General features: G+C 36.8%; 1 protein-coding gene across 1 annotated transcript in view; it reads right to left on the bottom strand.

Annotated features, from left to right (window-relative positions):
* Positions 1-3,104: 3,104 nt before the first annotated feature.
* The window catches only part of Lgr5 (leucine rich repeat containing G protein-coupled receptor 5), a 77,473-nt gene continuing 64,078 nt past the window's right edge, over positions 3,105-16,499 (bottom strand). The window contains exons 11-17 of the mRNA XM_019206543.2: positions 14,804-14,869; positions 13,794-13,865; positions 9,654-9,725; positions 8,773-8,898; positions 7,681-7,826; positions 5,800-5,883; positions 3,105-4,471 (exon numbers count right to left, since the gene is read on the bottom strand). Of these exons, the coding sequence (XP_019062088.2) occupies positions 3,384-4,471; positions 5,800-5,883; positions 7,681-7,826; positions 8,773-8,898; positions 9,654-9,725; positions 13,794-13,865; positions 14,804-14,869 (1,654 nt within the window). The 3' untranslated portion in view covers positions 3,105-3,383. The remainder of the gene's footprint in view (positions 4,472-5,799; positions 5,884-7,680; positions 7,827-8,772; positions 8,899-9,653; positions 9,726-13,793; positions 13,866-14,803; positions 14,870-16,499) is intronic.

The raw sequence follows: 16,499 nt of genomic DNA, 5'->3' as shown, positions 1-16,499 counted from the left end.
GAAGAATAATTTTCTCTTCAGGAATTGTATGAAAAAAATTTATGTGCCACCCAGTATATTTTTTCTATTAAAATGTCATTCATAACTTTTTATATGAATAGAGGACAGTTGTTGCGTTTGCTTGATATAACTGATTGAACACAACAGCAAAGATGGCTGTATTACAAAAGTAAAATCTCAGTATAAAAGGTGCCTTTCTAGGGACCTTTTCTGACCTCCACAATTAAAGTAACCTGCCTGTCACTTCCTTCATGCCATTCAGAATAGCTGCAATTCTTTCATTCATGTTTCTATCAGATGTTGTGTTGTTTTTATTTGCTTATTATCTATCTCTCTTCTCCTCCGATGCAAATTCTAGGCTTCATTTTGTTAGCTCCAGTGCACAGAGCACTGCGCATAATAGGTACACAATATTTGCCGAATAAATTAATCCATTTTGGAAAACAGCCTGTGGCACATTTCTATAATCCCAGCACTCTGTGAGGCTAAGGCAGGGGATTGCAAGAATGAGCCTAACCTGGGAAATTCAGTAACTTAGCAAGACGCTGTTTCAAAATAAAATTTTAAAAAGCTGGGGGATGCAGTTCAGTGTGAAAATCTTGGGTTCAATCCATAGTACCATTAAAAAAAAAAAGCCACACAAATCTTGTTAACTACTCTAGGCTAGTTCATTAGTTTACATTCTTTTTATTATTTTGTCCTTTGTTCAGGTTGTTAGTCTGTCAATCTTTATTGCATATTTTCTCCTTCTTAGTGTAAATTTATTAATTTTTGGATGTAATCCCAATTCTTTCTGATTATGTTGTATTGCAGTGAAGAGCACTCACTACTTAATAAAGCAATGTTATCATATGTGTGAGCTACAACTAGCGTTTTGTTGATAAAATAACAAGGTATGCGGATTTATTTTGGAAGAAATAAATTACAGTGATTACAGTCTCCTTTTTTAAAAAAATTACATTACTGACATGTTTTCTTGAGGAGAACTACAGGTAGAATGCCAGAACTTGTTTCCAAATTTGAATACCCAAAAACAAATACGTTGAGAAGAAACACTGAGGCACGTTCTTTGGAGGCACCTTCTGTGTCTGTCCTGGGTTAAAAGAAGTGCAATAATAAACAGGAGTGAGCCACACCATGGACTGCACCAGGGAGACCTTGTTAACTAGGCAGCATGTGGTTAAGGCTGATGAATATGCGGGAAACAGGGCCAAGTTCCCTGGGATGGTGTTCTGCAGGTTCTGGTTATAAAACCTCAACTATCAAGGAGGACAAAAACTTTACCAATGTCATGGGAAAATAATTTATCAATCATAATTAAAATAATCCAAAAGTTGATAAAAATACTTTGATTTATTCTTATGAAACATTTATCTCTTAATGTAAGTCCAAAATATCTAAAGTACCAGAGTGCAAATATTTACATAGCAAATGTACTTAAACACCAACAATTTTCATTAGGAGAATATGTATCTGCCTATGGGCTCAATAAATAGACTTGAAAATATTTTGTTTTAAAGTCACACATTTTATTACAAATTTATTTTGTACCCAATAGAAAAGCAGATTTGCAAGCTATTTACAAGTACTATATATTTACATGTATACAGTTAATGAATTTAAAGAAAATGGGCAGAGAAACACAATATATATGGAAGACTATGCCACTGTACATGGCTTATTATTATCTTTAATGTCACTGAATCTTTACTGTAATAAATACAGTTCTATATTTACACATCTGATAAAACATCTCATAAATGTATTTTTTTTCAATTCCAAGTTAAAGCATTTGATCAGAATAAACATGCTTATATAAAAATAAATCTACCTAATAGCCTTTTTGGGTGTAATGAAGCTAACAGGATAATAGAAGTTAAGAATTAATCTTTTGACTTTTCATATTTAATTTTGTTTTTAAAATATATAACACATGTTATTAACATGGAATAAGCAGAAAAGTACTGTTCCTCATATCAAGTGGTTGATCCAGAAACATAGCCAAAACCAAGCTAAATAAACACGGTAATATGCTACCAAGTCCTGCTGAGTCCAAATTGGTATCAGACATAGTTGCTAGAAATTCTAGAGGTACATGTGTGAGAAGTTAATCATTGGATTTAATTTATGTCATACCTATATTTGATCATAATCTTAAGATGCACATCAATTTGTATCAACAATAAAACCTCTTGCAAAAAAATGTGCATTCGTTCAGGAATAAAATATCCCACATTGATTACTCTTTTCTAGGTTATGTCCATTGCCAGCAATGAACTTTCTTTCTGAGCTTTGAACAGCAAAAGAATTAAAAATGAATGAGAAAGGAAAAATAATATGAGATATTAAAAAAGCAAAGCTTTTTCAAATAGGAAGGGTTGGAGGGGTTGAAGGGAAGGCAGGGGTAGGGGGAAAAATAAAGAACCAAGATACATCATGTAAAGGTATAAGTTCCCAATGATGAATGTAAATGTACTGTATACCTAAAAGGTACCAATAAAAGAATTTAAGAGAAAAAAAAAAAAGGATGAGATGTCAAGAAAAACGAATAAGCCAAGACAAAATTCACCTGTACATGATTGCCTTAGTAACAAAAGAATTTATGTTAGGGCTGGGGATTTAGCTCAGTGGTTCTGCTGCCTGCCTCGCAAGCACAAGAACCACAGTCTGATACCAGGCACCAAAAAAAAAAAAAGAATTATGATAATTTTCCTTTCACAATATTTGCAGTCAGTTTTATTTCACTGGGGGTGGAACCACTGAATGCTGATTCATAAAATCCAGTATCTCTAAAAATTATTTGAGAATGAATGAGTTAATAATGCCTTATATTCATTACACATTAAAAATGTGGCGACTTGGATGGATTTTTTTTTTTTTTCAGCGAAGGGCAATGGAAGACTAAAACATCTCCACATGGTCATTAAAAAGAAATCTCATGGATCACAATTTAGTAATACAGGTCATTGAAAACCTATATTTCCCTAATAACTACATTTGAAGGAATTCAGGGGTTTAAATAAGCCCATTTTGATAGTGAGTTCTCCCATCCCAAATGATTACATTGGTGAGCTTAGGGAGAGTGCAATTAAAGTAATAGAATCTTTTTTTTTTTGAAATACATTTCAGTATGCTTTTTTGCTCTGGGGTTTCATAAATAATGTGAACTGATCTGTATGAATAATACAAGCAGCATTTAGATTTATATTTCACTCTCAAGTATCAATAGGTATCAGCTTTTTCACACTGAGAGGTTTTTTGTTTTTTTGTTTTTTTTTTTGGTTCTTAAACCAAGTTTCAACTCAGTTGTCTTAACTACTGCTCTGTTGTCCTCAATCTCACATTTTCAGGTTTCCAATTTTTGAAAACTTTTTCCCTCATATTTAGAGACATGGGACAAATGCCACAGATGACAGATGACAGCTTTCAGTCATTGGATGAGCTGGTGGTGTCCCGGAATTGGCAGGCAGGTCATAGACTATGCTAGCACTGGTAAAGGTCACCAAGGCTTGGGTTGAGTCACAAGACTGTTTCTCGACATCATCAGAATTAATAGAGATCAGGCTTGGGTGTTTTGATCTCATCCAGAAGGGGCTTTGCTTTCCTATACTCCCAAGATCCTCCTTAAAATGGGGATTGAAAAGGATGTAGAGAAGAGGATTGAGACATGCAGGAAGTGGGACAATCACTAGGAGAATAAACTTAATTACATCAGGACTGATAAATGTGAGATTTAGCAAAGAGGAGAAGGACAAGAAAGCCACAGGGCAGTAAAGAATACAGTTGGTGAAGAGCAGCAGAGCAATGTGTTTCACCATAGAGCAATCCCAAATATTCTCCAGGTCTCCCTTCTCCAAGTTGCAGTAGAGCTTGGTGTAGGCAATGGTCATGATGAGGAAGCAAAGAGAGTTGAGCAAGACGAGAGCCACCGTGTAGCCTGTGGTGCTAGGCTCCCCAAAAGGCAGGGGCAGGCAGAGTGGAGAGGCACCGTACTCACTGCCACCCAGCAGGGGAACCATGGCAATGGTCAGAGCCAGCAGGATACAAAGCAAAATGATCGCTTTCAGGGTAGAGAAAGGAGTTTTCATTTCAAATTTTATAGAACACTTTACAGAGAACCCACGCTCCAGAGCTGCCAGAGTAAGCAAAAAAACAGATGATTCTGAAGCAAAAATGGACAAAAACCCAATAACTTGGCAACCAGTGCCATTCTCCCACCATGCACCATGTTGTGCAAAGCTACCAAAAGTGAAGGCATCCACGCCAGCCAACACAGTGCTGGAGACCCCCATGAGCATGTTCACCACAGCGATGACTCCAATTAGCAGTTTTATGGATGAAATATACAGAGATGATCTGAACACTATTGAGGTCACCAAGGCATTACAAGAAAGTGCCAGAACTGCTACGGTCCATACTCCAATTCTGATCAGCCAGCTACCGAACAAATGCTCACAGGGCTTGAAGGGGCCTGAAAAATCCAAAGAAAAAGACTGTGTCAAAATATGATTCAACAACTTTTGCGAAAGTACCCTTTTGTTTCTTCAGTAGGACCCCAAGAGATAGAGCCCAGTAGGAGCCCTCATAACCTACAGCATCGTGTGGCATGCGCTACTTTCTCATGCCATCACCTGGATTACCTTGGGGATTTTGTACCACTGGCTAGGTATGCACATCATCAGGTGCTTCTGCTGCCAGAGTGTACAAAGAGAAAGATGAAAGAGGGGAGTTTCTGTTGCTGGATTTTAGTCTCCAAAATACAGCAGTGTCAGGCCCACACAAAGTCAGATCTCCTAGAGTTGTCACTGTATTCTATAGAATGTTTCAATAAGGTTTCACAGGCAGAAAAAGAGAACCCTAGGGAAATATTCCACAAATTAGGAAATGAAATATGGGTATTGTATGGGTATATTTCATGACAATCTGATCTCTGCTTTAGACTGACATTTGGAGTTAAAGAATGCTATCATTTGGATCTTAAATGTCCCCCAAAGACCCATGTGTTACAGGCATGGTTCCAAGCCTGTGGTCTTACTGGGAGGCAATGGAACCTTTGGGAGGTGGGATCTAGAGGAATGAAGTTAGGTTCCTGGAGGTGTGACCTGGAAGTGGGTATCGTGACTCTGACCTCTCCTCTTCTGTTTCTTTGCTTTGCTGCCGTAGGTAAACAGGCCTCTTTCACGTGCTCTTGTTATGATAATACTGTGCTGCCACTGGCCCAAAGCAATATGGCCAAGTGACTGCGTACTAAACCTCAAAACCATTATTAAGTTTATTATTTTTATTATTTTGTTACAGTAACAGAAATCTAACAGAGGGAACAGGGAACAAATGTAATTGTCAAACATAAAATATTAACTATTCCCAACCGTTTTCTTCATTCTGTTTCTGGGAATGGGACATTTAAGTGAATTCCATATTTTTTCTTTCTTTTTTTTAACTTCTCTGTACAAACTATTATTTGCTTCTGCTAAATAGTTATTTACAGAGAAGACAAGTCACTTTCGTAAATCAATGATTACATAAAGCAAGACTGTATTTAGGCTAAACTGCTAATATTGCTTTAAAAATTGCATATACTTTTAACTGCTTGGTTCTTTAGTTTTTATTAATCCGAATGAAAAGTCCCCCACAAAAATTATGCCTGTGAATGGAGAGCAACTCCAGGGAATGCCCACTTAATTATATTGTGCAGGTCCCTGTGGGGCAGGGTGCTGGTCAGAAGCACGTTGGCTCCTGAAAGGCAGCCACACCATTAGTGAGGGCCTCAGTGGCAGACGCAGTTCTGAAATCTCTCACCTGGGGAAGGCGAACACTGCACCGAATGTAGGGCTTTCAGGTCTTCCTCAAAGTCAAGCAGGAAATCTTCAAGATCACGCTCATCTGCAGGAAGAAGTCCTGGAATGATTAGTTCTGTCTCTCTTTTCAAGAGCCAAATCCCAGTGAGGAAGTTTTGGGTTGCCCTTCACACAGGAACTGTTACAAAGCAAAATGAAAGCAAGATGTCCTGCTTTCCCTGGGCTTTGGTTTTCTTCCAAGTCTATTACAAAGTTGGCTTTGGGGAGTCTACTCAAGCGACTATGCCACAGTATTCCAGCAAAACTGGGGGTGAGGGAAAGTGACCCCAGATTCTAGGTTAGAATATCTAAGCTCTCGCATTCTGTGGATGTTCTCTGGAGCTTGTGATGGGTCCAAATCTCACTGACCTAATTAGAGTTTAGGGGCTCACTCCACTCACTTCAGGGACCATTTAATCTGACTTTATAACACTACAATAGCCATAGTGCAAATGTTCTCAGCTGGGTTATCTGAGCATAAGAGGAGAATCAGGTACATAATAAGTTTCTTATTATTTCTTCTCTAGGAAATTCTGTATAACAGAAGACAGATAACTACTTGGTGCTTTGTTTAGATATCCTAAAAGTGGACATTATTATCTTGTCAGACTTGAGCATCAGTGTTTCAGAAAAGCTTCTGTGCAACTCTAACATGGGGGCCTTGAAAATAAACTCACTCAGGAGTTACATCTTCTGTTTATTGAGTACCACCAAGGCCTAGTGCAGCACCTGGCACATACTAGTAGTTGCTCCCATTTATTTTAGATGAATGAACTGTAGTAGACATTAGAGTAGCAGATACAGGAAGAGGAAAAAAAAATCTAAAGCAAGAACAAGAGCAAGACACATGTGGCCTTAAAAGAAAACCAAGACAAGGCTCCTTAAACAGATATACATCTGAAGATAGACTGAACCACACTTGCTTTGGAAGCAACAAATCATTAAGGTTCAAAGAATAAGAAGCCATTCTGTTTAGACTCTGTACAAACTCGCAAGGTTGGCAGGTAAAGGAGAGGGTACTGCCCAAGGAGGCTCCTCATTACCACAGGTGTGGTTGCGATGCATTGCTGTCTGTTTAAATAATGTCTTACTTCGAGTGCTTCACAGACATTATCTCATTTCACCTTCCTGACAGATACCCCTCGGGGGGAATAGGAGGGGAGAATGATTTAGAATTAGTAGGAAAAAAGAAATGGATCCTTAATCCTTTCTGCTGAAATATGGAATAATCTAAAATGTATATATTCTCTACTCTCCCCAGGCCATGGGAATAAAAAATGGATTTTTAGCTGGGCATGGTGGCACACTCCTGTAATCCCAGCACTCAGGAGGCTGAGGCAGGAGGATCACTGTGAGTTTGAGACCAGTCTGGGCTACATAGTGAGTCCCAGGTCAGTGTCAACTACATAGTGAGACCCTGTCTCAAAAAAGAACAAAAACAAAAACAAAAACAAAACAAAACAAAACAAACAAACAAAAAGGATTTTTATCTTCTGGAGAAAAGTGTTCAGAAGCATGTTTGGAAAAGTTACTCATAAGGATGAGACCCTTTTTAAAGTTTATAGAGATATTTATATGAGTAATTACCCCTGATGACAACGTATGCTAAGGAGGATCTAATTATAAATCTAAATGTTAGGGATTCACTAACAGAACAGATAAAATTGTAGAATAAATCCTGAGAGAGCTTTCTCTTTTTCTGTAAATCTTCACGAAGTGGGATTGGTTCTCAACTTGCTGGGCTGTTTCTAAAGGGATAGGTCTGGAGCTCAGAAAGTCTATTCCATGAGTTTTCATGACCCTTCCAGAAATAATTTCATCACTATGACAGAGCAGGGTTTACCTTGAATTTGAAACATTCCAGCGTCTTTCCTATGAAAATAGTCCACACTGCTGTTGTTGCCTTTATTCCACTGACTGGGAATTTTGTAGATGTTCTCACATATTCCAAAGGCACAGCACTGGTAAGCATAAGGCATTTCTATAACCCTTTAAAAGGACAAAAAGCAAAACAAAAAACCCACACATTTAAAAAGATTGGTCATTAAATACAATGTTTATTTTTTCAGCCAAAGATTTTACCTTTAGGTGCTAACCTAAACAATTCAAAACAACTTACGTGCAGAAAGGTGTTCATTACAGTGATACTTAAAACAACAATGGAGTTATTAAGAATTATTACCGTGAAATGTTGATAATTACTGAAGCTGCATGTTGCAACTTCCATCATTCAAATGATAGAAAATATTCATTGTAATATGATTAAAAATGACTGCTAGGAAAATCATGACATGCTAAATGCCTAAAATGTGATGATATAAATGTCTATGAACATTTTGATTCTAATATTAAAAAATACATATAATAAGAAAATACATAAAAATGTATTTTTCTTTCTCTTCTACTTTGCAAACTGTTTTGGAGTTTTGTACTTTTATACTTTTAAAAGTACTATAATATATAAAAAGTATTATGGTTTAAAACATGTTTATAAAAACATGTTTATAAACATTTATGCATAAAAATCATTCATGTTAATTATTATAATAAGCATAACAGATTTTAAAGAGCATTCCTCAAATATTGATTTACTATATTTTATTAGAATATATACATGATACATGAATTAAAAACTAGAAACAGGAGTATAATATTGTTATGATGTTATTTAATTACATATCCTAGTTTATATCTCATGGGTCGATGGTTTTCAAACTCTGTCCATGAACTCTGTTATTCTGGAAGACATCTTTGAGAAGAAAAGGAAATGTGGTCAGGAAGACACATTCTCCTACTTCAGAGGGTGGGGGACTTGAAGGCATGAAATGCAATTCAAAAGGGTCTCATGACCTCACAAATTTAGAAAACCACTGTAACATGTCTATCATTTCACATGACCACAAATGTATCCTATTAGTTTTAATGACAAACTCACTTGAGTTCTGGAAAGTTTTCAGATGATATCAAGCTCTGTAAGGCATGATTTCCTGTTAATTTTAAGTGAGTTAAACCATGTAACCCAGTTATAGGAAAAGACGACAGAAGGTTGGATGATAGGTCCCTGCAAAACATCAAACAACAATTGGCTTTTAGTCTGTTAGCATAAAACATTTCTGTAAAACAAAACAAAAAAGTAACCTACAGATGATTAAACTACTCAGTAAAAACTTGTAAGCAGGATCTTAATGGTAAAAGTAACTATTTTGGTTTCGGTTCTTGATAACCTTTCTATTTACCATCACAATTGCAGAGGGAAAAGTTTGAATTTCACCAAAATTGCTCTATATTTGGCTTTATTTTGCCAAATGGGGACACTTAAAGTCAAGGGGGAGGTGCTACGTTTATTTGAAAAGTAAAAGGAACGAGCAGTAAAAGTTTTGGGGGATTATTTCTGTTTCCCCTAAGTTCTATCTGGCCAGTTCCTTATTTCTTTAGTAGGAAAGAGGAAGAAGAAGAGATGGAAAGAGGAGGAGAAAAAAAAGAGACAGAAAGGTTTTCTATCAAGACAAGATGGTGAGCAATAAAAAGAAAGCCCTTCAGAGCTGAACTGACATCTGATTCCATCCCACCTGATTATTCAGCAAAAGGGACTTCACCTGATTAACCAGAACCAGCTATCGCTCAGCTCTTCAGTTAACCACTTAAAGGCCCGCATGACACAAGGACACTCCTTCCTGTCTCTGACAGAGTTCAGTGTGTAGAGAACATAGAGGACGGGCAAACTGTACTGTGAATATCTTCGATGAAAATATTCGCATTAACCAGGAAGTCCCCAGTTGTTAAAAACATGCCAAAAACAAGTTATGAAATACTCACAGCTTTATCAGAGATGGCAGAGTAGAAAATGCATTGGGATGAATACTGGCGATTTTATTCCAAGCTAAATTCCTATTTAAAAAGAGAATTACATAAGCAAAGAAGTACAAATGAAGTTTAATCAGATGCATTCAGTGTTCTATCATAATTTAATTTCAGACCAGGAACAACTACTTATTGAACTACCCTTCACCTAAGAGTGAAAAATGATGAGAGGATACTTCAAATCAACCTTGTTTAAAGTAATCAAGGCGAAGTCATTTACAAAGGTATTTTCAGTTCTTATTCTCTTCTTATTAAAAGATTGACTTTAATATGGCTGTAAAATTTTATTAGGACTTTTAAAAAATTTGTGGGGATAGAAAAGTGGTAAAAGACAATGCTCTGAGCCTCTTCTGACAAGCAAGTAAATGTTAACTCCTAAAATGTCCCTGATAAACAATGAAACTCAGCTAAGAATTTGTGCACAGCATCATACGTGTCAGCTCTTGAAAGATGCTTTCAAGATAATTCCCAGTAAGCCACATTAACAAGTAAGCAGAATATGAAAAAAACGGGGGACAAACATATGTTACAAAATAAAATCTTTGATAACAAATAAAATACTATGCTTTATGGAGAAATAAAATTTACTTGTCACACGCAAAGAAAGGTAGATAACTTAGCAGGAATAAAATCTTTTTGCAAGGACTTCTGTGGATAATTGATCAGAGATAAGAACTTCTATACTTCAACAAGAACTGCGAATTTTAAGATTTTCCTTTTAAAAATGCCTAACAAGGGTAACTAAGATGTACGCATTAGAAAAAATCGAAAATGATTAAAGTCAACCTTTCTCAGGGATTGATAAATTTATGACACTGGGCCCTCAACTTACCTTGAGTAAATAAAATTCACAGAATAGTCACATTCTCATTTAAATGGTTTCCTAGGGATCTGTTTTCTTTTCTCAGAAGAAACTAGAGTTTTTTTCACTTTGGTCTCAGAGCAAAACATGGCAGCTAAGAAGGGGAGGAAAACCTGGGAGGTGGAAAGCTACAGTGTTGTCTGGGTTTTGATAACAGAGCAAGGAGACTGTCTTCTACTGAGCTACTCAGGGAACAGCACCTACCAAGGCGAGCGAGGAATATGCTCTATCAAAAATCTCCTTGTCAGCTTTAAGAAGAACATAGTTACCAGGGGTGAGCTTCACAGAGCAGAGCATCTGGAATGTAGGCCACATCCTTCCATGTGGCTTTCTGGTGACCTAGCTGGGTCTTAAGTATTTATGAACTTTTATATGTGTGAAGGATGCTAATGGCTTCCCAGTGTGTGAGCCTGTGCTGGCATCCTCCCAGCAGCCCTGGAGGAGTCCTTTTCCACTTTCCTGTGCCATTGTGTTTGGTTTTTCAATGGAGGCCCCACAAGAGAGAGGTGAGGTGTAGGCACTCACAGTCCACTCCTTTGCTGTTCTGGAAGTTCATCTTTGACATCAGCTATAATCACCGCACCCCTCTCCGTGGTTAAGCTCTTTCTGTGTTCTGGAAGTGCCATTCTTTTTCTGTTCTCTTTAGCACAGTCATTGTGATGCTGCTGATTTCTGCATGCCTATTCCTTGCTTGCTCCCCACCCCACCTCTGTGGGTGTCCCCTATTTGAACTCGCTGGGGTCAACTCTGTTTCTTGCCAGTGGCATCACTGACATACTCTAAAAGGCTATACACTTCATCTAATAACCACATTTTAACCTACTTTGTGCCAGCAATAATTGTGAGTTTTTTAATGTATACTGCCTTAAAACCCTCGACACAACCCTGAGAGGTAGGCATTATTATCATCCCCATTTTATTGATGGGGAAGTGGGAACACACGCTTGAGAAATTAATTGCCCAAAGTCACAACACAGGAGCTCTCAGGAGCTGGATTCAAACTCAAGCTTATTGACTTCGGAGCCCTTGAATTTTTGGTCTGAACGTGTTTGGATTCTTAAGTAAATAATGAGAGGGCACTGTATTTGACCCTGGAGAAAAAAAAGATAACAAAGTTCTTGTTTTTAGATGGGAAATGGTCTGCCTGATGACAGTGCTGAGTGTTAAGTGCTGTAATCGAGAATGTGCACAGTGCATCAGAATGGAGTAAGCTAAAACACAGGCGATGTTGTTCTTATGGGACGAATAGGGGCATAGTCAAGAGTTGGGAGGAATTCAATAGGCAATGGAAACAGGAGAAATAATGGCCTATGTATCGGTGGCTGGGAATGTATGGGTGAGAGATGTGATTGAACCAGGAGTATGGAATAGGATTTTGAAAAGTGGTGCTGGGAAATTTAGCCTTGATCCTAAGGGTAGTTGAAGAATGATAGAAAAATTCAGAAGTGGGTAAGGAGTTAACATCTATGTAAGAAAGATTGTTTTATAACTCTTTGGAGAATGAGATGAATGGATACATGTCAATGGTAGGAGGATGGTGATTTCAAGGACCTGTAATAGAAGACTGGAGAGAATGCACTTGGTAAAATCACTTGAGCAACTAACTGCATGTGAGGTCAGAGGAAAAGGTGGGATTCAGAAAGAAAGACTCCTATGCAACCTCATAGTCAGCGTTAATTCTTCTGCTAGACTTGGAGAACAGCCTGTCAAAATAGAACCCACTTTTGGAAATAGCCAGAACTCAAACCTGCTGAATAAGATAGGTAACAAAAGTAAGTAATATACTTTTCATATTTATTTTTTAAAAAGTAAAATAACAATGCAAATAAATTCAAGCCAAAATTACAGAAGGAGTAACACAACTAAATTCAGAAGAAGCTGGTTCTCAAGGTAAGTTTTTGGAAAAAAAAAGTAATTCTTAAAAGTAAATTTAAAATGCTTTAAGAAGTAATATTATTTTGTCAACTATTAAGAAATACTTGAAGGGCCGGGGATTTAGCTCAGTGGTTCAGTGGCCTGCCTCGCAAGTGCAAGTACCCAAGTTCAAGAGGTCAGTGAAAGCAAAATGTTTCTAACGAATACGCGTCATCAACACTACATGTTTCATCATGATTCATCAAAATCACGTTGAAATCCAATTCAGCATATAAAGGTTTTTAACTATTATCTCACAAAATGATGCTACTAAGCTTTCTTTTTAAAAATTTAATTAATTAATTGTGGCGCTAGAGATCAAATTCAGGGTTTTTGTTCATACTAGGCATAAATTTAAATTTTATTTTATTTTATTTATTTATTCGTTTATTTTTTGTATTGCAGATAGAACTCAGGTCCTTGGACTTGCAAGGCAGGCGGCAAAACCACTGATCTAAATCCCCAGCCCATAAATTTCAATTAAAAAATTAATATAATTTCTTAATTGAAAAAATATGCAATGTTTTCAATCATGAAATAGAATAATAATGAATCTTAACTGCCAGAACAACAGAAACATTTCCTTTTCTTTTCTTTTTTTAGTACCAGCATGAACTCAGCATCTTGCACTTGCAAGGAGGTGTGTTGCCACTGAGCTAAATCCCCGGCAACAGAAACATTTTCTAGGACAACTACATTCAAACCTACAAACTTGTTAAAATGCAGATGTCTAAGCCTCATTCCAGAAATTCTAACTCATGAAGCAGGTAATGACCTGGAGGCTGCCTTATTTTAAGGTTGCCACCAGGTGATTCTTAAGTACTTTTTCTTCTTTTTTTTTATTTGGGGGGCACTGGGGATCAAACTCAGGACCTTGTGTTTTCTTGCGAGGCAGGCAGCTGGTGGTGGCACCACTGAGCTAAACTCTGGCCCTTCTTAAGCATTTTTGAGACACACCAAACTCTATTTAACCAGGAAAGAAAAGCAGGCAGGTTAGAATTATATGATCATCCCATTTTTGTTTGCAAGCTGATGCCTGCCCATTCCAGGTTGTGAATAGAATCACACCCTGCGGGCTCTTCAGTAACTTGGGTCTCCTTTCCTCTTCAAAAAGTTGTATGTCCACTGACTGGTAGAAAGCATAACTGCACATTTACTACTTTTAACTTTATTCCTGGAAATCCAGAGCAAAATACTTGCCTTTTCATAGCAAATACACGCACAAAGGCCCAACAGTAGACAATGAAAGGAAAATATTAGGGGCACTCCAAAAGAGAAAGGAGTGCTCTGTGTTGTGGCAGGTGCTGGGTGGTACTCACAGAGATCGGAGGCTGAGTAACTGCTGGAAAGTGTCCACTTTAACTTCGTAGATGTCATTATGTCTGAGGTCACTGAAATAACAAAATTTCAAAGAATGATTTCAAAGTTACTGGTTTCAAAGATTATAGACTTCAGAGAAGTTTTACAGGAGGATCCCCTGCCCTCAATCAAAGGAGAACACAAAGTAGGATTAATAAGTTACTGGTTTTTGTTTAAAAAACATTTCAATTTATAAATTTAAGAAAGTAGCCCTGCTTTTCAAATCAGCTAGTTCTCCTGGAAGGATATAAAAGCGTATTCTAAATATGCCACCATCATTCAAAACATTTAGGACTCATATTGGTGTTGCCTTCTGAACCTTTCTTGTATTCCTTAAAGATCTTCAGGAGTATCAAATCCTCACCGTTTAAAACATAGATTTGCTTAATTTTTTTAATCACCCACAGGCTTTCAGAAAAAAATGAAGTACAGAAAGATCATTAATGTTGTTTGATGCAAGTATGATTATAAAACAATAAGGCTGATGTTTTGTGGGAGAGGCAATTTAAGGTGAGAATTCCAAAATGTTGCATGCCTGAGTAACATCTGTGGCACCTCAAATGTGACAAATATGTTACTAAAGATAACTATTGTGAAATAAATACACCAAGAAACCCATGTCCTCCTATACTAAAAAATAGCACCACTTACTGATACAAAAGTTTGGTTGTAGTTGCAAAAGAAGAAAAATTCCAGAGCTTAGACAAATCCAGTTCATTACACTGAGTCAGGGAGAAAAGAGAGATACATTGTAAATGTTTTACTTACAGTATGGTAGGAGGCAGGATGAAACAATACTGTCTGCTCTCCAACTTTCTAGCCACCCTATACAGTCACATCTTATGTGTATAAAAAGGGAAAGCATCAAGTGTATGGCCAGTGAGCCATAGGCTAAGAAACCAATGACCTGAAAAAATGCATGTGGGCTCTCGTTTTTTACTGGATGACTTAGAGACACACAGACACGTACATTTTCTGAAGTTGTTGGCAAGCTGAAAAACTAGGCAGATCTTCTACTAGGTTGTAAGACAGATCCCTGAAAAACAAGATGCAAAAGGGGGAAGTATGTTACATACTAAGGAACAATGCCTTTCTCTCGTTTTTCTTCCAAGATGTTATATTCCCCAAACACTGACTCTGGATTTTTTCACAGCCCTGATATGGATCAGGTAGTCACTGGCATTATTGGATTATGCAAAAGATTCAAATGTTTACTGACATGCAACCATTATGATTCTTTAATGGATTTAAATAATTTAATGAATTTCTTCATGTTTTGTCAGTGATGGTTTACAATGTTCCAGCTATTATCTTACTGAGATGATTACGCTGCCGTCTTTAAAAGCTGCTATATCTCTACAATTAAGAGAAGTCACTCTTGATTCTTTTCTAATCAAAAACAAAATCCAGCAAGGACTAACTTTGAAATCAATCACTGTAAAGGGGTTAAAAAAAAAACCTAAGAAAGTCTTCAGCTAAAACTCAAAAAATTATAGAATAACAAAAACATCTGGACATATTTATAGTATAATATAACTAATCTAAAGCAAGCCGTGGTAATTTCCAGAATGTTAAAATAACGGGTAGATAAAGTAACACAGATATATTAAAATAATTATCTCATGTTTTAAAATTTATCAGCTAATCAACTAACACATTTTCATGCCTGATTCTAATTCTTAAAACCATCTAGATCACCACTAACCAATCAAAAAATCCATAGTTTTCTAAAAAGCTTACTTAATTCTGTCCTATTCCTATAATTGATTGCTTTATTCTACATTTATTAAATAAATGATATTTATTTTGGAGTAGAGTTCAGTTTGTATACATAAATAGATTGAATGAAGCTGTTAACAAAGGTACAAAGTCCCAGTAATGAATGTAACTGTACTGTCTACCTAGAATGTACCAATAAATTAAATAAAAAAACCAAAAAAAACCAAATACAAATTTGTAGTTTATGCTACAGATTTTAAATATCACTCCCCAAACTTCCAAAGGAAACAAAACAAAACACACAAAAACTCCACAACTATAAAACAATTCACTTAATTAACAACGTGGCATGTACTTTTGAAAAATAGTGAAAGTATTAAGATGGACACCAGTGTCATAAATGATGATACTGATTTAGTTTATTCATTTCTGCAGGCAGAAGGGGGGGCAATCCTTAATAGAATCGGGGGCCAAACACCTTAATAGAAGTCACATAAAACTTAGCAAAGAATAACAGTGTTGCTTTCTACCTAATGATTTTCATGGCTAACATTGATCAAGCACTTTTTATATAAAGGCATGATGTTTATAGCCATCTTGAGTTCCCTCATGTAATCCTGCGGTTACGAGGGAGACACTATGATTATCCCTATATAGTAAGAAACGACTGACCTAAGTTTACCAGCTAGTAAATGGAGAAAGCCACACACACCCTGAATGTGTGCCAAGAAATTTCCATGAAGGGGAAGCAACGATCAAAGCACTGATGTCTCAGGTAGTTCTTTCCTCAAACGAGAAGACACCAGTTTTCCCCACCTCTCAGGGATATTGTGAAGAACAAATTAATATTATAGGTTAAAGTGCTTTGGAAAATGCTATTGTCATTAATGCATCTTTGTCTTTTGGTCACTTCGAGTTTCCATGTGAAGAAATTGCATCTGAAGAAT

This window comes from Fukomys damarensis, unplaced genomic scaffold (genome assembly GCF_012274545.1).
Source record: "Fukomys damarensis isolate Sample0158 unplaced genomic scaffold, DMR_v1.0_HiC HiC_scaffold_15, whole genome shotgun sequence".
Classification (NCBI taxonomy): Eukaryota; Metazoa; Chordata; class Mammalia; order Rodentia; family Bathyergidae; genus Fukomys; species Fukomys damarensis.
This window is presented reverse-complemented; position numbering and strand designations above follow the sequence as displayed.